Source organism: Lepidochelys olivacea (assembly GCF_965140295.1).
Source record: "Lepidochelys olivacea isolate rLepOli2 genome assembly, chromosome: 1".
NCBI classification, from domain to species: domain Eukaryota; kingdom Metazoa; phylum Chordata; order Testudines; family Cheloniidae; genus Lepidochelys; species Lepidochelys olivacea.
The window spans coordinates 225,220,217-225,242,221 of NC_140411.1; the positions used below are offsets into that span (position 1 = coordinate 225,220,217).

At 45.6% G+C, this 22,005-nt stretch overlaps 1 protein-coding gene across 1 annotated transcript in view; it reads left to right on the forward strand.

The window, feature by feature from the left end:
* Positions 1-17,164, forward strand: part of LOC311514343 (potassium voltage-gated channel subfamily KQT member 1-like) — a gene marked incomplete at its 5' end in the record, with an annotated part of 745,885 nt that extends 728,721 nt beyond the window's left edge. Inside the window, one exon of the mRNA XM_084616893.1 lies at positions 15,798-17,164. Within this exon, the coding sequence (XP_084473019.1) occupies positions 15,798-15,953 (156 nt within the window). The 3' untranslated portion in view covers positions 15,954-17,164. The remainder of the gene's footprint in view (positions 1-15,797) is intronic.
* Between the last annotated feature and the right edge of the window lie 4,841 nt (positions 17,165-22,005).

Sequence of the window (22,005 nt, forward strand, 5' to 3'; positions counted from 1 at the left end):
TTGCAGTGTCCAGTTATGCCTCCTGGATGCTGCAAGCTTATATGAGTTCATCAATTTAACAAAGAAATTGATATGTACCAGGCTTGTTATCCCAAGGGGAGTCTCTGACATGCTTCAAACCAAACACCCTGCTTCAGGTAGAATAAACAAACAAATTTATTAACTATAAAGATAGATTTTAAGTGATTATAAGTCAAAGCACTACAAAGCAGATTTGGTCAAATGAAATAAAAGCAAAATGCATTCTAAGCTGTTTTTAACACTTGCAATGCCCTTACAAACTTAGATGCTTCTCACCACAGGCTGGCTGGTTGCTCTTCAGACAGGCTTTTTTTTTTTTTGATTAGCGCTTCAGTCGCTTGGTGTGGTGTCTGTAGATGTAGGTGGAAGAGAGAGAGGATGGCAAATGTCTCTCCCTTTTATCATGTCCTTTCTTTCCTCTTGGCTTTGCTCCCCACTTCAGAGTCAGGTGAGCATTACTTCATCCCAGTCCCAAACTGGCCAAAGGAAGGGGGGTGACTCACTCAAAGTCCAACAGATTCTTTTGTTGCTGCCTAGGCCAGCGTCCTTTGTTCCTCTGAGGCTGGGCTGAGTTTGTCCCATACATGCCCTGACAAGGTGTGAACTGCCTCTCTGTTCTTGGAGAGGTTTTGCCTGGGCTTACTTTAAGCCATGAGGATACATTTTCAGCCTCATAACTATATACATGAAATTATAACCTATAACCTTACTATAACATCACTGTAACAACCATGCTCAGTGCATCATGAGCCTTCTGAAGACACCCAACATGACAAACTTTACATTGGATACCATACAGTCATTTTATAAAGATTAACATGGGGGTGTTGGGTGTTCCCCCGAGGTACAGAGCATCACAGAAATGTAGTCCCAGGAGGAAGGGGACGCACAGTGGGCAGGGGGCTGATGGGAGTTGTAGTTCCCTGTTTTGCAGATCTGTCAAAATATTCACACAGTGAAATCTCTATGAAGGTGGCATTAATATGGGTGTTTCGCTAGACACCTCAATTACCCAATCTGGCAGCCTCATCTTCTGCAAGGGATGAGTATCATAGGTGCTGACTTTGTGGGTGCACCCACAGAAAAAAATTAGTGGGTGCTTAGCACCCACTAGCAGCCAGCTCCTCCCCCTCCCCCAATGCCTCCCACCTGCCAGCGGCCTCACCGATCAACACCTTCCCTTCCCTCCCAGCACCTCCCACCCACCACAGTCAGCAGTTCTATGGCATGCAGGAGGTGCTGGGGGGAGGGGGAGGAACTGGGCAGGAAGAGGCGGGGCATGGGTGGGGCCTTGGCGGAAGGGATGGAGTGGGGGCGGGACCTGGGACAGAGCAGGGGTTGAGCACCCCCAGGGAAAGGAGGAAGCTGGTGTCTGTGGTGCGCAGTGATTAAGTCTCAAATTCTAAGTCAGTCCATATTTGCAAAAACCTCCTGATAATGGGATCAAGTTAAACAAAGTATTTTTAGACTCATAGACTATAGGCCAGAAGGGACCATTGTGATCATCTAGTCTGACCTCTTGCACATCACAGGCCACAGAACCTGACCCACCCACTCCTGTAACAGACCCATAACTTGTGGCTGAATTACTGAAGTCCTCAACTCATGATTTACAGGGAACCCACTATTTACTCAAGTGACCCAAACCCCATGCTGCTGGGGAAGGTGAAAAACCCGAGGGTCTCTGCCATTCTGACCTGGGGCAAAATTCCTTCCTGACCCCAAATATGGCGATCAGATGGACTCTACACTACCAGCAGCCAGACACCTGAGAAAGAACTCTCTATAATAAAAACAATGAGGAGTCTGGTGGCACCTTAAAGACTAACAGATTTATTTGGGCATAAGCTTTCATGGGTAAAATACCCCACTTCTTCAGCTGCACTGAGTGAAAATTACAGATGTAGGCATTATTATACTGACACATGAAGAGAAAGGAGTTACCTTACAAGTGGAGAACCAGTGTTGACAGGGCCAATTCAATCAGGGTGGATGTAGTCCACTCCCAATAATTGATGAGGAGGTGTCAATACCAGGAGAGGGAAAGTTGGAGATACTTGCTATTAGCAATCACAGATGGGCTATATGCCATTGTAAGTAATCTCATCATACCATCGTCTGCATAAATTTATTAAGCTCAATCTTAAAACATGTCAGATTTTTTGCCCTCACTGCTCCCCTTGGAAGGCTGTTCCAGAACTTCACTTCTCTGATGAGTAGAAACCTTCATTTCATTTCAAGCCTAATCTTGGTAATGGATAGTTATATCCATTTGTTCTTGTGCCAGCATTCGCACTCAACTTAAATAACTCCTCTTCCTCCCTGGTGTTTGTCCCTGTGATTTATTTATAGAGACCAATCATATCTCCCCTCAGCCTTCGTTTGGTTACATTAAACAAGCCAAACTCCTTGAGTGTTCTCTTGTAAGGCTGGTTCTCCATTCCTCTGAGCATCCTAGTAGCCCTTCTCTGTTCCAGTTTGAATTCATCTTTCTTAAACATAGGAGACCAGAACTGCACACATTATTCCAAATGAGGTCTCACCAATGCCTTGTATGATGGCAATTACACTTCCTTCTCTCGACTGGAAATACCTACCTGATGCATCCTAGGATTGTGTTAGTTTTTTTCATGGCCGCAACACCTTGGCAGCTTGTAGTCATCTTGTGGCAACCAATACACTCAGGACTTTCTTCTCCTCTGCCGCTTTCAACTGAAAAGCCCACAGCTTATAGTGAAAATTCTTGTTGTTAGTCCCTCAGTGCATGACTTTGCACTATTCAGTTTCATCCCATTTCTGTTACTCCAGTTTTCAAGGTCCTCCGGATCTTCTCTACGATATTGTATATATGTACGTATGGAGGTCCTCCTCCGTATTGGCAATAACTCCCACACTCCCACTTTTTGTGCCAAGGTTATGAATGAAAATGTTAAATTAGATTGGTCCCAAGACCAGTCCCCGAGGAACTCCACTAGTAGCCTCCCTCCAGCCTGTCAATTCACCTTTCAGTATGACCCATTGCAGTCTCCCCTTTAACCAGCTCCTTATCCACCTTTCAGTTCTCATATTAATCCCCATCTTCTCCATTTCAGCTATTAAAAAATTGCTTATCTTCTCAAAGAAAGATCACATTAGTCTGGCATGATCTAGCTTTTGTAAAACTATGTTGTATTAAAACAGAAGCAGCCATTTATCTACCAGTAATACCACCAAACCCATATCATGAAGGACATCAGGCTTGATTCCAACTACAATGCCAGGAATGTAAAAGAGCATATAAGAGATTCAACCACTAAATTGGAATATAAAATAGTGGTGTATATATAAATAAAAGTGTGTGCGTGTATGGTATGTATATTTTAGGAAACAGAGAAAACTTCTTCTGAAAGTACAATCCTTCCAGGTTCTTAGTATCCTGATCCCAGTCCAGCAAAACATTTAATCATATGCGTAACTTGAAGTCAGCGCAACTATTCATCTGCTTTGAGCTAGCGCCTGCTTGACTGGTTTGGACCCAGGGTGCTCAGCACCCTGCAGGACCAGGTCCTAGAAAAATAAGCCGCTGGTGGGCTCTCTTAAGTGGTGATCCAGTTGCTAGTAGACAGGTATCAATATAATAAAAGCGCTCACCATAATTCACACCTGTTGACATTTTAAGCAAAAAGTACAAGATTTAAATGGGCCATAATATTTCATCCCAGGGGTGGGTCTTCTAGTTCATGGTTGAGACTAATTGGATAGGTAAGGAGAGGAAAGTTGCAGGGAGGTTGCCTGCACTCAATCCATTTTATGGATAAAGGACTTTAGTCTTCCGAGCTGTCAATCTTTGGGCAGCACTACGAGCACACCATTTTTTCAACTCTTAAAAAATTAACAAGGTTTCAAACTATCCAATAGGCAAAATTGTGTTTGAATAATCGGATGTAGTTGTAGGCGTAGAAGAGCCCATAAATCTAAATATAGGCTTTGCTGTACCTTATCAAACCACTGAACTGTTTAACACAAGAAACAGTACCATGTGACTTAGAGCTTGTCTACTTCAGAAAATTGTACCAGTTCAACTAAATCAGGGGTGGCCAACCTGAGTCTGACAAGGAGCCAGAATTTACCAATGTACATTGCCAAAGAGCCACAGTAATACGTCAGCAGCCCCCCATCAGCTCCCCCCTGCTCCCAGCGCCTCCCACCCACCGGCAGGCCCGCCGATCAGCGCCTTCCCTCTCCCTCCCCGCACCTCCCGATCAGCTGTTTTGTGGAGTGCAGGAGGCTCTGGGGGAGTGGGGGGAGGAGTGAGGGCACGGCAGGCTCAGGGGAGCGGATGAGAAGGGGTGGAGTGGGGGCAGGGCCTGTGGCAGAGCCAGGGGTTGAGCAGTGAGCCCTCCCCCCGGCACATTGGAAAGTTGGCGCCTGTAGCTCCAGCCCCGGAGTCGGTGCCTGTCCAAGGAGCCGCGTGTTAACGTCTGAAGAGCCGCATGTGGCTCCGGAGCCACAGGATGGCCGCCCCTGAACTAAATCATTAAAGAATTGTCTTGAGTTAAATCAAGTGTCCGTACAAGGGAGTTTCACCAACCGAACTAAATTAGTTTAGTTAATTAACTAATTTAATTAAAATAGATACAAATTTTCCCATATAGAAAAGGCCTTAGGTGACCAGTCATCTTCCACAAATAATGAGTGGTGACTACTGAGACACAGGGTAAGTCTACACTGGCAGAGTTACATTGCCGGAAGTTACATTGCTATCCAGACAGCACTGAAGGGAAACCGCTGTCATGTGGTCACACAGTCAGCTGCCTGCGCAATAGCATGTTCACACTTGCGGCACTTGCAGTGGTGTTCAGAGCGGTGGACTCTGGGCAGCTATCCCACAGAGCACCTCTTCCCTTTCTGCTGCTAAGAGTTGTGGGAAGACAGAGGGGGTCAAGGGGCATCCTGGGTCCTGTCCCAATGCCCCGTGATGCATTGCTTCTCATCCCAGCAAACCCTGTGCTTTCGTCCACGTTTGGCAGCATCTTTCAACGGTTTGTGTACTGCGCACTCTGCCACTTTGGTCTTCAGGAATGGATCCCGCACTGTTGACCAGTATGCCGCTCGCTCTCACTAACACGTCATGAGAGGCAGTGGAGTTATTCCTTTAACTACAAAGCAAGAGGAGTGTGACATTGATCTCACCACACGTAGTAGCTACGACACGAGATTGCTTGTGGCATTCACTGAGGTGCTGACCACAGTGGAACGCTGCTTTTGGGTTTGGGAAACAAGCACTGGGTGGTGGGATCACATCATGATGCACGTCTGGGATGAGGAGCAGTGGCTGCAGAACTTTCGGATGAGAAAAGCCACATTCATGGGACTGTGTGATGAGCTCGCCCCAGCCCTGCGGCGCAAGGACATGTGGATGAGAGCTGCCCTGTCACTGGAGAAGCGCATGGTGATTGCACTGTGGAAGCTGGCTACTCCAGACTGCTACCGATCGGTCGCTAACCAGTTCAGAGTGGGAAAATCAACCACTGGAGTCGTGTTGATGGAAGTGTGCAGGGCCATTAATCGCATCCTGCTCCAAAAGACCATGACTCTGGGCAACATGCGTGACATTGTGGATGGCTTTGCACAAATGGGCTTCCCTAACTGCAGAGGGGTGATAGATGGCACTTATATTCTAATTCTGGCACCAGACCACATAGCCACCGAGTACCTTAATTGGAAGGGGTATTTTTCTATGGTTCTCCAGGCGCTTGTTGATCACTGTGGGTGTTTCATGGACATTAACACAGGCTGGTCCGGAAAGGTGCATGACACACACATCTTTCAGAACATTGGCCTGTTCAAGAAGCTGCAAGCAGGGACTTTCTTCCTGAACCAGAAGATCACCATAGGGGAAGTCAAAATGCCCACTGTAATCCTGGGAGACCCCGCCTAACCCTTAATTCCATGGTTCATGAAGCCATACACGGGGAACCTTGACAGCAGCAAGGAGTGGTTCAACAACAAGCTGAGCAAGTGCAGAATGGCTGTTGAGTGTGTTTTTGGCCGTTTAAAGGCCCACTGGTGCTGCCTAAATGGGAGGCTGGACCTGGCCGATGACAATATTCTTATGCTTATAGCCGCGTGCTGTACACTCCATAATATTTGTGAAGGGAAGGGTGAAAGCTTCACTCAGGGCTGGACCACAGAGGCTCAGCGCCTGGACGCTGAATTTGAACAGCCAGAGACCAGGACTATTAGAGGGGCCCAGCACGGGGCCATAAGGATCAGGGATGCCTTGAGGCAGCAATTTGAAGCTGAAAGCCACTAATATTTGTTGCTATGCTCAGGAGTGCAGTGCTTGTAATGCTAGGAGGTGATTGTGATTGGTGCAGACGATGCACTGTGAAGGTTTAAGAAAACTGCCTGTTGCTTAACAGGGCTCTGTTTGCTTTCAGTTAATGGAATAAAGATTGCTTTCAAACCAAAACAATTCTTTTATTAAAAAACAACAACCGGAGGAGAGAGACAAACAAAAAAACACATCAGCACTGTGGGGGATGGGGGAAGGTCGGGTCCCAGGAGGAGGGGGGGTGCTGGGAGGGTTAAAGGTTTGTGTATGTCCAGGTATCATATGTAACCTTGTCCTTTGGAGTACAGTGCAGCGGGTACTGTTCTTCAGCAGAGCTAAACTGCAGAGGGATGGGTGTTGAGTGCAGTGGGTACTGGGAGTCTGCAGGGCTGGACTGTGACAGGGCAGGAGTGGAATGTTGCGGGTACAGACTGGACCCAGGAGGTTGATAAGAGTGTGTTGGCGGTGTCTGGGGGGCTCATGGGAAAGAGTTTTGTGACAGCAGCTGCAGGGGAGGGAGGGCACAGAACTGCTCGGTTACCTGGAGCATGTCTGCTTGGCATTTCATAATGTTTAAGAGCCACCCTGTGGCTTCGTTCTGGTGTGCCGCCTTCTCCTTTCGGTCCCTCTTCTCTCTGTCCTGCCACTCCTTCAATTCCTGTTTCTCGGTGGCAGAGTGCATCATAACATCACGCAGAAAGTCCTCCTTAGTTTTCTGTGGCCACTTTCTAATTCTGCACAGCCGTTCAGCCGGCGATAATAAAGAGGGAGGCTGAGCTCCCAAGGTCATATCTGTGAAGCCAAAATGCGACATTTTACAGAAGCAGTATTGTTTGCAACACACAGACCACTGATTCAGTGATTTAAAACACAGCCACTATTCACATACCTGTCACTAACTGCCCGACCCTAGGCAGGCACACATGAGCCACAAGACCCCCAAAAGGGTGAGTATCTGCAGGGGCAGGGGAAATCAGTGTACCCTACTGTACACTTGGCATGTGACTCTTGGGGAGAGCCAGCACTGTGGGGGCAGGGGCTTATAATCATTACTGTCCCCATGTTTTCCACAGGCTGTGTTCATTATGGAAGATATTTCGCTGCTGAGGATGAGCAGGGAATCAAGGGAGGGTCTTCTCCAAGACTGTGGCTTCTGCCCTGGCCCTTATGCAGCTCACCTGTGTGCAGCAGTTGTCCCCACCACCAGTGACAGCACAGTGGCATGGGAAAGTTACCCTTAATGGGGCATGAAACACAACAACTCTTCCAAAGCACCTGCGGCAGTGGATTGCCCAGTATCTCCATGAGAGTTTCCTGGAGATCTCTGAGGCAGATTCCCATGAAGTGAGGGAGTCAGTGAACACCTGGTTCTGCTGCTCAGACTAGCATGTGGGGGTACACACATCCTACAGACACAAGCCTGCTTTCTGCAACCCTCCTGCCACCAACAACTAGCTTCAGTGATTCCCAAAATCAAAGACACTTATCAGGGGCCTCCTCTCCTGTTTGCGCTTCACCAAGCTCTGACCACTGTGACTGGCTAGCCTCCTCCAGGGTAGAAAAGAGCTCCTGGCTGCATGCATCTCTGACCTCCGAGTCGCCCTCTGCCTCTGGGTCCCCCTCCCCCTCCACATCCTTCTCCAAGATTTCCTCCTCCTGGCTCGGTCCACTCTCGACTGGCACGCGAGCCAACGAAGTATCCACAGTGGCCTTCGCCCTGGAGGTGGGGTCTCTGCCGAGTATCATGTCCCACTCTTTGTAGAACCGACAACACCGGAGCGGTGGTTTGCCTCCCGCGCCTTGTGGTAGGTGTTCTGCAGCTCCTTCACTTTGGCCCTGCACTGCAGTGTGTCCTGGTCATGGCCCCTTTCTGTCATGCATTGTGAAATCTGTCCGTAGGTATCATGATTCCTATGGCTGGAGCGCAGCTGGGACTGGACAGCCTCCTCTCCCTAAATGCTGATGAGGTCCAGCAGCTCGGCATTGCTCCAAGCGGGGGATCGCTGGTGTGTGGAGCAGGCAAGGCCACCTGGGGAGATGTGCTGAGATCACTGCACGCATCGCCGAGCAAACAGGAAGGGGACTTTCAAAATTCCCAAGGAACGTACGGGGTGGGGCTGACAGTTGGTCATCTGAGGGCAGGGCAGTAGAGTTCAAACTGACGACTAGAGAGGCGAGACCAGGCATTGTGGGACACCTCCCGGAGGCCAATCACAGCGCTGTAATCAGCCACGGTGTCTACACTGGCTCCGCAGTGCTGTACCCCGGCGCAGAAAGCTCTACGCCTCTCGTCGGGGTGGGTTTTTTACAGCGCTGCAACTGCGCAGTTTCTGTGCAGGAAGTGGCTTGGCAGTGTGTGCAGTTTGTATGGGAGGGCGTGCGTGCGTGCGTGTGTGTGTATGGGAGTTACAGCGCAGAAAGCTGCTTTACTGCTCCGAAACTTGCCAGTGTAGACAAGGCCACAGTTAAAATGAAGAGTTTCAGCAGCACCACTAAACTGACAGATGTTTGCATAAAGTCTTCTACTGATAGCAAAGAAATAGGTAAAAATGAGTCTGGTAATTCACAAGCAAAGAAAACAGGGTTAGAGTGATCAAATCCACTGATGCAACTACTAGCTTGCCCATTTCTAATTATTAGGCAAACAGGAGATCAAAGAGAATCCGGCTAAGCAGTAAACCAAGCACATTGTGAAGTTTTGGAATAAGGTCTTTTAAAAAGCCTGTCTTCTATCCCCCATACCAGTGTTGTGTTCTGCACTATAGCACTAACATTCTGGATATTTTCATAAAGACTCTGCTTTTCAGCTCAGCTATTTTGATCAGTTTCGCTGGGATTGTGGAAGTCTGGATTGCTATCTGCCCAAGGAAAAAGGAACTTTCAGAAGGTGAAAACTTTTTTTAAAAAATGTAATACAGGCCAACATCCACTTAGCAGAACATAAGCATGTTTGTGGGTTCACAATTTAGTGCTCCAGCAGCATATCTTCCCCTTATACTCCTCATCTGGAAGCAGTGCAAGTCAGTGAGTTGTTCACATATTTGATTTCTGCCTTCCAAGCCTCCAGAAATAATATTTAAAAGACAGACACACCCATGAAGGGGAATATTTTTGTTTTAAATTGAGTGAACTTTCTGAAGATTATGTGGCTACTTCAATTCACTTTTTCCCTCTTTTGTTTATTGTCTAGTTTGCTTTTTGTGTGTATGTGAGGAGAGGCAGACCGACGGAGAAAAAATTAAGCTCGCTCATAATGATTAGGAATCTATCCAGCCTGTGGTAAATTTGACAGCACAATTCAGTCTTCCACATTGCTGTCATTCGTAGGGTCCCCATTTTCACACTGCAGAAATCCTTTACAGATAATCAGAGTGAACTCACTGGGCTAAAATGAAGTATTTAAAAAGGGGCCAAAGGCACTGGTTTTCACAAAGGCGGACTTATAAGCAACCGCAGATGACAAACAGTCAGATATAGAATGCAAACACTGTGTTCAAGGTTAAGAACTCTGACTTGCTGAGGCCCAGTGGCTAACATGACCCGATTCCCCTTTGCTCCCTGCTATGACTCATTGGAGCTGGTTTCAAGACTTTTTTTTTAACTCTACCACATACCATTATAGAATCATAGTTCCTTCTCAGAAGGAATGCTAACACAAATATAAATCTCAACAACTCACCCTAAAGCCCCAATAGCAACTTCATCTTTCAAACTGCATTTCCAGTCTCCTTTCTAAAGGGTAGTTGAGGGTATTTTAAAGCATTAAAGTTTGTAGATTGTCTCTGGAGCTCTTTTGTAATGTGGAGGAGCAGAAGTTTTGTTGCCATTTGCCAGTGGACAGCTGCCAAACTCACCTGTCTCCAAGGAGCCTACGAGGAGCATATCACGTCTCTGAAAATTCTGTGGTTAGGCCTGCTGGCTTCTCACTTTACTCAGCTGAGAAATGTGTTCCAAATTTAACCCTTTGCCCTTGCATTTGCCTGGATATGTTATTCCAAACTGACAACTTGTCCTGTTTGCAGCTAGGCTGAGGGAAAGTGGCAGTTGTTAGGAGATTTAGCAGGGTTAGCTACATTATGCCTGATTCTGAAAGTTTTACTCATGTGGCAGCCTTGACTCCTGAGAGTAACGCCACATACCTCAGACAGGCCCTGAGTTGCCAAACATCTCATTTTGCATCTATTAAACGAGGTTGGCTAGCCTAACATTTTGTATCAATTTTAAAAAGTTTCTTAGCCCCAATCCAGCAAAGTATTGAAGCATGCATCTTTCTTTAAATGAGTGGTTCCATTGACTTCAGTGGGATTATGCCCATGCTTAGCTGGTACATGCTTATGTATGTAGCTGAACTGGGGCCATAAAGCAGGGGACTGGAGGACTTGTGCTTAAAGCACAGGATTGAGAATCAGGAGAGTTCTGCTACAGATTTCCTCTCTGAGTTTGGCCAAGTCACTTAATCTCTCTGTGCCTGAGTTCCTCATCTGTAAAATGGGCATTAAAGTACAGTGTGTATCTAACATGCACAGGAATGTTGTGAGGCTCAGTTTATTAATGACTGGGAAGCTTTTTCAGGCCCTTGTATAGAAGACACTATGGAAATGCAAAATATTATCTCTGTTGGTAAAGTGCCATGCAATTCTTTTTATGTGGTGGATTTTTTTTTTCTTTTTAAACGAAAACTTTGGTGCTTCTTCCTACTGGAGAAAATACATAAATCCTGTAACAAAACTATTATCAGTTACAAGCTTTCACTGAAGTGGTACATTGAGAAGCACGGTATTTTTGAATGATTATAAAACATGTTGGCATAATAGATTTAAGATCCAAGCATATACTTTAGAGCAAAATTGACAAAATCTCACTACAGAAGTCCTTAAAATGTCTTTTATCCATCTGGTCGTATTTTCCTGCTTAAAGCTCTTATACCCCCATCTTCTTCGTGTGTAGTAACTCTGGTTTAATTTCTGCTCTATACATTATTTCTGCTTAAGAAAGATTCTGTTGAGTCACGACTGGCGTCAACCAAACAGGCTTTTCAAGAACTGGGGAGCAAGAAAATCAAGGCTGTGGTTTCTAAATTAATTCCAGGCTGCTTAACCCTTACAGCTCGAGTGTTTTCCAGATTTCCAGCCGAATACATGCTTAACAGAACATGCCGATTTTCTGTCTCCATATGTTTTTCTCTGTCTGTGTATGCAACACTCTACACACACGGGGTACATCTACACTCCAGCTGGGGTTGTGGTTTATAGTTTCGTGTAGGCCAGTGGTTCTCAGACTTTTGTATTGGTGACCTCTTTCACACAGCAAGCCTCTGAGTCTGGCCCCCTTATAAATTAAAAAACACATTTTTTTATATTTAACACCATTATAAATACTGGAGGCAAAGCGGGGTTTGGGGGGTGGAGGCTAACAGCTCACAACCCCCATGTAATAACTTTGTGACCCCCTGAGGAGTCACGGCCCCCAGTTTGAGATACGTGAAGCCCACACCATCCTCTCTTCTATTTTTAGGAGCAAGCCAGAGTATAGCTAATGCTGGTACGTCTACACACACTGCTATTTTCATCCCCCGGCTACAATGTAGATGTATCCATACATGCCCACCACTGTGACATCATAATAGCTCAACAATAAGCTGTTCAATAAGTGACTTGACTCAATTTTCAGACCCTGTCATCCGCTCACCTCTGACCCACAGTCCCATCACTCGGTAAACAGCTATGATGAAGATGGGAGTGCAGAAGGCCAGAAAGAAGAGGAGAAAAAAGAGGGTACAGAAGAGAGGAAAGGCAGGATTCTCTTACTCCAACCATAAGAAATGTTCAGTGCGTCAGACAGCTTGGACTAAATTCACCCCCATGTCATTTCATTGATGTATTGCTCCAAAGGGTTAAGAAATGAGAACAGGTCTGTTTCTACCATTGACTAAATTCGAGAGAGAGCTGCTGTAACAGCATTAACCCCTTTCAGGCTGATTTCTGAGTTATAAGACAAGTAAATGGTCAGAGTACCGCAGATGATATAGGGGGCATGTTGGAGCAGGAGGTGGATGGAACTCCCTTATAACCATCTTCAGTTACTGTTTGGTCCTTTAAGGCCCACATGCTGCTAGTATAAGTTAGAGCAACTCTGAGGCTGCTCTCACTCACCTTTGGCCAGGACCAGCACAGGCTGGCCCAGAGAATCAGGGAGCTGTAACAAGCAATGTGACATCCCACTCCCCTTCCTGCCCCAAGTGGTGCTCAGACGGGGGGGAGATCTTCCCCATTGTATTCATAGTATTCTATAACTTTCAGAGAAAGATCTGAGAAAAGATGGAATCAAGGTTTTATTGGCTTCCAGTAAAGGCCTGTCAGCCAACCACAAGGGAATTGGGTGGATTTTGTTTTAGAGATTTTAATAAAAACTAGAGACACTACCACCAAATACCACCCCTCCCCCCGCTTTTTTTTTCATAACAGACTCAGGGGTAAGGGTTATGTCCCTGAGTAACCTCTAAGATCATTAGCATGGCGTTGAAACCCTCTAACCACTGAAACATGAGTCTCTGAAAACTCTCCTCCACTCAAACCCGTTCCAACCCCAGACTGTCTTTAGCAGTTTAGAACCCAAAGCAAAAGGTTCATGCCATACCCATGTCCCTGGTTGTTGTGACAATGCTATATAGCCAGATATAAATGGTCTATGGCAACTGTTGGCGTTAATTTCAATAAGGTTGTAAATCAGTTATTTTAAGCTAGCATTACTAGAACATAATAGTTGCTGAAAAATAAAAGTTTGAAAGCTAAGCCATGTGGAGTTAAGGTTCCGCAATCACCTTAACTCTGACCTTCAACCCTCAGTCCAACCCACTTTATGGGGAGATGGGTCTATTATAAGTATTACAGTAATTTTAGAAGCTTTTGTAACATTTGATTACACAAGAAGAGGAAATGCATTCCACCCATATGCCTCAGTGTCTTTTGCTAATGATGGTACTCTTACTTCACTCGTCAATTTATGCAGAGTGGCTGGGATACAGGCGCACAGCAGACCTGTTTCTGAAGGGTGTCGCCTTCAGATCCATTTAGGGATGTGTGTAGGAATGGAGATCTCAGATACAGTGGGTCCCTAGTTGGTATACAGAGTGTTGATTAAGTAATAAGGTTTTTCTGGGTAGCAGTGGAATGGTAGAGGTGGAGAGTGCTGTTTCTGTAACATATACAGGAAATAAATTAATAGCAAATTGTCCTGGAGCCTTGTGATTTTTGTTTTTCCCCTTTTGACCTCTACTGTGGAAGAAATGATGCTGTTGTAGTGGGAGATACCACCCTGTTCATGCCTTCAGGCAGGGAGATGTGTGGAAATGAAATTCTGCTCCTACCTAATTGCCCCTCCAGGGATTTAGCATGGTGAAGGAAGGAGTGCAGATTCTGTGCTAAAAGAGAGGTTCAGTCCCATTCTATCTCCCCCATGGTTGGACAGGAAGCACCAGTGCTTAGGGACTGGCAGGAGCATGGCCAGTTTCTCCTGGTTGCACTGTTGAGAGAATCACTGAATTAAAGGGCAGGCATTTCAGCGGGGAGACTGTGTGTGTGTCTGTCTCTCTGTTGGGAGGGGCAGATCTCCACCACTGCCTTTCCCGCCAAGTGGCAGGTTGTCTATATGTAAAGATACTGGCAGCCATGGTGATGTAACTTACATAGACAATTCTGGTGGCCAGTGGGTGAGTATAATGAGAGCGAGTGGGGGTAGGAGAGTGAATAATGTGCTGCTGTTGTTTTTTAAAGAACTCTCAACCTGATAGACGTTCAATTTTGGCAGCTATTATAAATTTCCTAAGCTATCCTTTTTAAAAAAACAAAAAAAGCTAGATATATCTCTTTAAATGAAAGATTTGTTTAGATCCAGTATCACTTTAAAGGTTCAACCATCATTAGACCCAGTGGGGACGGATCAGAGTTTTCAAAGGTTCAGAGTTTCACATCAGATAACTCCAAAATGAACCATCCAACATTCCTTAAAATACTAGTTCTCCTTGGGCTTGCCTGCACTACAAAGCTGTACTGCATTGGAGCCCTGTTGTGAACAATAGAGGCAGCTGACATGATACCGACCAGGACTTTGCAGTCACAGGAGCCCAGAACAATTCATGTTCCGCATAGTGTCAGATAATCGTGATGGAATCCTGCAGGTTTAATCATGATTAGCTCACAAGATGCTGAAGGTGGCAACATTTTGTAGTGTGGCTCAATCCCTCAGCAACAACTGAATAATGCCAATGTGGGGTTTCTGGGCCGAAGCCAAGATTTTTCAACATGATTAGTGATTTTGGGGTGCCTCCGTTTTCTTTAGTGTCCAGCTTGACACACCTTGAAGGGGCCTGATTTTCAGAGAGTGCGCGTCCACCTCTGAAAACCAGGCTCCTTCAAGGAGCCTTCAGTTGGGCACCCAAAACCACGACTCATTTTTGAAAATCTTGGCCCAAATCATGTTTGAAATGACATTTTATACACACAAGAAGACTTCCAAAAGCAAAGTAACCCTCTTGTTTTTCAAACTTGCATCTCCAAGGCATCTTGTTGGATAGAACCCAGCCGTCAACAAAAAACGTAAAAAGTTCTTCTCTGTCTAGAGAACAAGCATGAGAAATTTCAGCTGGAAAGCCAGTGATTTAATGAAGTGAAAGGAGCAATCAAAATCAAGCTTCTAATAGAAAGTTAGTCTTTATACCATAGATCCATAATTTACCAGCAAACTAGAGCTCCGATATTCTTTATAGGCCAACCTTCGAATGATGTACATAAATGCACATCATACTAGCTAAATCTCCATAATACATATCACAGAGTTGTCTATCATAAGTGCAGGAAGGGGATCATTCAGTGTCCCAAGATAGTAAAATATGGAGTAATGGCCTAAATCTGAGGAAGGCAGAAGTGTAAAATAGACTTGGGGGAAGAGGGAGGAATTAAGATAATTTGAGCAGTGCAATACATTATCAAAGCAGATCTTTAAAGGAGGCACCCTCACTACAGATGATCTAAGATAGGTTAGATAAGACACTTCTGGGAATGCTGTAGTGATCATCCCTGCAAAATGCAGAGGGTCAGAGGGGATGACTCAGCTAGCCTTTGCTGGGCTTGCTTTCTAGGACCACTAATCTGCTATTTCTGTGGCTTTGCCAGTGACTTTATTATAGCATACGGTTTGATCTTCACATTAGCCTAAGCACAGAACTGTGCACAACACAGTGGTTTGGGGAGTTGTAGAAGCCTCTTGTTTTTGTATTTGGTTTACATGGGTTTGTGAAGATGCCAGTCCTGTACAAAATATTTCTATTTCCAATATTATCAGGCTGCCCCTTTGCAGCAGAACTGCCATTCTCTTTTAAAATACGTGTAGGTAAGCACAAGAGTGAACAGGCAGAGGGTGTGTGACCATCTGATAGACCATCCACTTTGTGATTTCCTAACAGGTCACGCAGATGGACCAAAAGCTTGATGACATCCTGAGCAGTCTCCAAACTCAATTTGGCACTCAGCCACAAGCGCAGACATCAACCCCAGCCACCCCAACTGGTAGACGTTTTCGATCATCCTTGGATTCCCCTCCTATGAACCGGAAAATGTAAAAGCGGCAGGATACCACCCGGTCACCTTCTCCTTCTTTCAAGTATGGTTACTTTTATTATTGATGTCTGGAACTTCTGCATTCATCATTGGCTGAAGTTAAATATTCTGCGGCAGTCTGTTAAATTAAAAAAAGCAAAAAAGCTCATCACGCCCCGATGTGTACAAACCCACAAACTTTTGCGCCCAAGCAATTATGGGAGAATCCATGTCAGCTTGTGGGATGCTGATAGTCTGGTGTAGTATTTAGGCGGACTGTACCCTTATATACACACACACAGAGCACATTGTTAAAGTGAGAATCCCATAACAGGGTAGGACAACTCTCATTCGTAGGTGAAACGAAAGAGGATTGCCTTTTTGGCACTCACTCTTCTGTTCGCACTAGCTTAATGCATGCAGCATGCTCGAGCAGGGGAGGGGGCCAGCATTTGAACAGGAAACAAATGGAAATCAGTGAACAGGAAAATTAAACAGCATGTTTTGAAGTAAAGACTTCAACCAAGCAGCGAAGATCATGAAAGGGGCAGATTTATCTGCTAGTTTGAATGACAAAGTAAAGACAACAGGCTACTGATTAAAAATATGAAAGTGTACAGAGGCTGGTTGACATGCAAAAGACTGAAGCAAGACCTCAGCTAATTAAAGCAAAGCGTTTGCCAATGTGACGAGATGCACGTTGGAACAGACAGAAATGAGAGATAAAATCTGCTTTGGGTAACAGCACAAGAACATTTTAATAGCTATCAGCTGCACTGATGACTGTTATCCAGAATGTTCTCACTGTTTTACTTTCAGTCAGTGAGGATTATTGACTCCAGTTGCCTTATTTTTAATAAATGAAACTGGTATAATAACGAGATGCGTAAAAACATGCAAAGCCCAGTTTGAATGACTGAACTAACCCTGTACAGCCGCAGTGCTGCCGGAGTGATGTTGAATGACAATGTTTTGAAAAAACAAATGCACACACACTGTAGATGAAAGCTAGTCTTTATCTAAATAAAGTGCTGTATATAAAAATGCTGTGTTTTCATGTAATTTGATTGTAAATTGAGTACATATGCTGGCTGAAGTATTGTTTCTGTGAAATGCTAATGATGCATACAATTACCTGTGTAAGAAAATGTATCTTCTCTTGCACATCAGCCAAGCAATAATATTGCTGAATATGTAAATAATAACCGTAAATAAAAAGGTATATTGCTATTTACTCAGGCCTTTTTTATATTTGCCTTGATGTTTCATGGTAAGTACAGTCAACCTAATTCAGAAGAAACTAAAATCAAACCGAGGTCTTTGAACCCTGTAACAGCTTGCAGTGAGGGGTAGGATGGCCTACCGGATTATGCATAGTAGTAGGAGCTAGGAACTCCTGAGCTCTAATCCTGGCTGTGACCGTAAGAGCGTCCAGAGGGCCAGGGGCTTCCCAGTATGTAGCAGTGAGTATCAGCTGGCCTGACGGGCTCAGTGTACCCCAACTTACTTTTGTCATCATCTGTATCTAAAGGATGACATGTAAGGTATCATATGCAAACTGGCAACAAGCTGGTCAACATTATTGTGTGGTATACGTACAGGAAGTATATGAAAACTTATGAATGTGTGCTGGAAATATGTTCTTCAAGTGTGTTTGGCAGGCAAAGGAATGGGGTTCCACCTGTTTGAATGTGTCTCCAGTGTAAACTGAGCAAGGAGAGACAATGAAATTACATTTACATGCCAGGTAGACAAAGCCATCAGGCAAGCAAGTGTGGGGGATGGTCACTTAACAGGGGATGGAAGCTGCAGCTCCAGGAAACCTTCCTGCCTCCTGAAACAAAGTCATTGACATTTGGAAGATATAAACAGAGAGAGAGAGCACGCGCCATTTTGGCATCCTTCTCCTGAAAAGTCAAAGGGTATGTCTATACTGCAATACAAACCCCATGGCTGACCCACGTCAGCTGACGCAGGTTCATGGGGCTTGCTTCTGTGGGGCTATAAAATTGCATTTTAAATGTTCTGGCTGGAGCCCAGGCTCTGGAACCAGGAGCACCGGAACAGGGGGGCCAGAGGGCCATGGCCCCATCACTTTTAAAAGTGGAAAGGCTATGCCCTTCCACTTTTTACTGGCCATAAGTGTGAGCGATAGGGGAAGGGCGAAGAGGAGCAAACACGGGGCGGGGTCTTGGGGAAGAGAGGCAGTGCTGGAGTGGTGCATCGGGGCAAGGGGTGGCGTGAGGGCAGGGGTTTATAGAGAAGGGGTGGCATGAGGGTGGGGCCGTGTGGAGAAGGGGCAGTGTGCGGGTGAGATCACGGGGGGGGGGGGAATGATGCAGCACAGGGGGCGGGACCATGGTTCAGCTGCCTGTGGCCCCCTACCTTTAGGGCACTTCCACCACTCCAGTTTGGGACCCTCCCCTCTCACGGGATCCTGGCGTCTGGGCCTCAGCCTGAGCTTGAATATCTGCACCGCAGAACTGAGCCCCACGACCCTGAGTCAGCCAGTCTGGGCCAGCCAAAGATGTTTTATTGCAATGCAGGCAGACCCAAAGAAGAAAAGCGCTTTGAGCTCTGTGTTGGATTCTGACTAAGAACTGGCCAGTCATGCTGGAAAAACAACTGTGGTGAGAAAATTACTTTGAACAAAAGACACTTGGTTGTTAAGTTAGGTTTTAGTCTTACTTTTGTTTGTTTGCAACCATTTCTATCCCAACTCCTTGGTACCTTTCTTGGTATCACTTCAATAGCTGTTCTTTGTTAATAAACGTGCACTTGTTTTATTACATAGCCATCCCAGTGCGGTCTTTCAGACTGAACAGTGAAATCCTCAGTCATGCTAATAAGCTGGGGCTGTTGACTGCCTCTTTAAAGGAGCAGCAAACACATAAGGCTTTGGCAGTGTTTCAGTGGGAGGGACTGGACACTACAGGGGAAACTTGGGGCTGGACACGCGGTTGGTGTCACCCTGTAAGGAGTGACCCAGCTGGGGTGAGACTAGGATGCCGCGAGCACGCTGCTGGTCTCGGGGCTCTGAGCCACAGCTCCATAGCACAGAGGCATCCAGGGTTACAGGGCAGGCTCGACACAACGCCTTACTGATCTGGGCTGAACCCCAAAGCATCCCACTCACTCTGCTACTGATTCACTCTGTGATCTTGAGCTAGTTGTGTAGGCCCAGGTTTCCACAGGAATTGAGGCACTGAACAACAATTGTTTTCAATGAGGATCTCGGCCTTCCCCTCTGTGATTTGTCTGTAAAAAAGGGATCTGCTTTGTCTATTATTGGTTCGGCAGGCCCCCAAAGTGTGGCGGACTCTTGACAGAACAGACAGAAGATGCGGTGCCTGCCCTGAAGCACTTACAAACACGCTTACGTGGCGCGCAGTATGGAGTGTCGATGTTACAAATCCATTTAGGTGCCTCAGGAGGTGTGGAGGATCAAGTGAGTGTACAGGACTTTGGCTATGTAAATTGCTACGGAGGTAAAGTACAGCCTTGGGTATCAACATGTAGCTGGGAACATGAAGTTCATTGGCATAATCAAAGGTCTGAATGAATGGGGGTTGCTGAGGTCAGAGATCTGCAGAGTTAGGGTTTGATCCTGTGAGGTGCTAAGCGCCTTCCACTCCCGCTGATGTCCACCGGCATTGAGGATGCTCAGCACTTCCCAGGAGGCATTCTGCACCTTGCAAAGTTAGGCCATCAATAAACAAATGACCATTTTAATGCAGTCAAATCGGCCACTAATCACTTATCCCTTTGAAACTCTTTTCCAGATTTGTGTGTCTGGGAATTCAGGCTTGGAAAGAGCACTCTCAGGCTGATTCCAGTCTGCAGACTGGTGGCACTTCTAACACACAGCACTAATGACATGCGAGAGGCAATGAGAGAAGAAATGTGCTTTTAATTAAATCAGCTGATGAGCGCCCATTCTGTTTTGGCTGATTACTGTGGAGAATTACTGAGCATTACCAAATACAGCATGCAACATGGGAAAATGGTAATTAATCACTGTCAGAGGAGTGCTGAGCTGCCGCTGGCTATCAGGCAGAATTGTGAGTTTCAGAGATGTATCAGTGATACCCGTTAGGGCTTTCTACCTAATTCTCTTGGACCTGGTCTCTATTTTCCAAGGTGCTCCATTGTGCCACCAACAAAGAGACTGTCTCCTTCACACTCCATTGTCCCCGGTAGTCAGAAAGGAAAGGAAAAGAGAGCAGACATCACTAGAGGGATTCATGGATTTTACTTTGGAACCCAGCCACACCAGTAAATCTAAAGGTGGGCAAGATGAAATTTCCTTCCTGGGAAATACCAAATGTTTGTCATTGGCATCCCTTATCATTTCCATTACTAGTAATTAATAACAACCCTATTTTACTTACTGTGACACCTGAAAAGGGGGTCAGGGCAAAGCACAACACAATAAAGCTCTTTACTGAAATATACTCACTATAATAACATTTTTACCCTATGAAACTTAAAATAAATGTGATTGGTCCAATATGCAGGGGGTAAAAAAGGAGGGAGGGAGAAAGAAAAGAGTCATTGATGTGAGGCCAAGAGTGATGATTTGAAAAAACATTGGATGAAAAGAAATTGAAAACACAGAATTATAGAAATGTAGGGCTGGGAGGGACCTTGGAAGGTCATCTAGCCCATTCCCCAGCACAGATGTAGGACCCAGTATACCTAAACTTCCTCTGACAGGTGTTTGTCCAACCTGTTCTTAAAAACCTCCAATGATGGGTATTCCCCCACCTCTTTTGGTAACCGATTCCAGTACTTAACTACCCTCTTAGCTATCCTAAATCTCCCTCGCTGCAGATTAAACTAATTACTTCTTGTCCTTCCTTTAGTTGGCATGGCGAACAACTGATCACTGTCCTCTTGGTGACAGCCCTTCTCATATGTGAAGACTGTTATCTGGTTCACCACTTTTCTCAAGACTAAACATATCAATTATTTTAACCTTTCGTCATACTACTAGTGACAGAGAAATCCTGCCATTTGGACTGCTGCAGAATGCACTGAACTGACTGAGTCTTGAGGACACCAGGGCAGGTAGCATAGCCTGTGCAATTTGCACCCATCCCACCATCAACCTCAGCCTGGACCAGTCCACACAAGAGATCCACTTCCTGGCCACTATGGTGCTAATAAGCGATGGTCACATAAACACCACCCTATACTGGAAACCTACTGACCGCTATACTTACCTACATGCCTCCAGCTTTCATCCAGACCACACCACATGTTGTTCATATTAACAGCTCCACACAGGGAGTTCAGCACTCACATTACAAAGCCTATTGTAGCCAAAAGGATGCATTTGGCTAAGTTCATCCCCTTTGTAACTCGTCTGACTTCAGAGGAATTATACACCAGTGGTGAATGTGATTCACTTAAACTCCTTGCACTCTACACCCAGGCCTAATATGGCCTCATCTTGTCTTGTCAGTCGTGAACAAAGGATTAGACTTTGCAATTAAGAACACCCTGATAAGTAGACCAATGAAGCTGAGGATACATAATACTTTGGTGGTCAGTGTTCTGACCTATGGGACTGAAATACGGCCTCTCACGGCCAAGGTAGAAAAGAAGTTGGACATCATTGAGATGAAACATATCCAAATGAGCGAAAACATCCAATGGTATGAATTCAAGTCGAACGATGAGTCCATTTTCATGACAAAAGAGGTCTCACTCTCCTGAACCATTGCCCAGTGCTCTCTAAGGTGGTATAGTCATCTGCTCTGAATGCCTGCCTACTTCCCTGTGGAAATCATCTGTGACTTTGACCCAGTGAAAGCAGGATGGAAAAGATCCCTCAGAAAACCTAAAACACAAGGGTTGGATGACATCAAGAGATAACAGGCCATCACAGGCATTCCAACCTATAACATGCCAGATTTGACTAAAGACAAATCTTCCATCATGGAAATGGCGTAGCACATTCTACAGTGTCCAGCTGGCAGCATGAGAACTAACCAGCTAAGATCCCTTGAGACCACAGTATCAGAGAATACACCAGGAATGGATGTAATGAAATTGTTAAACCACTGTGTC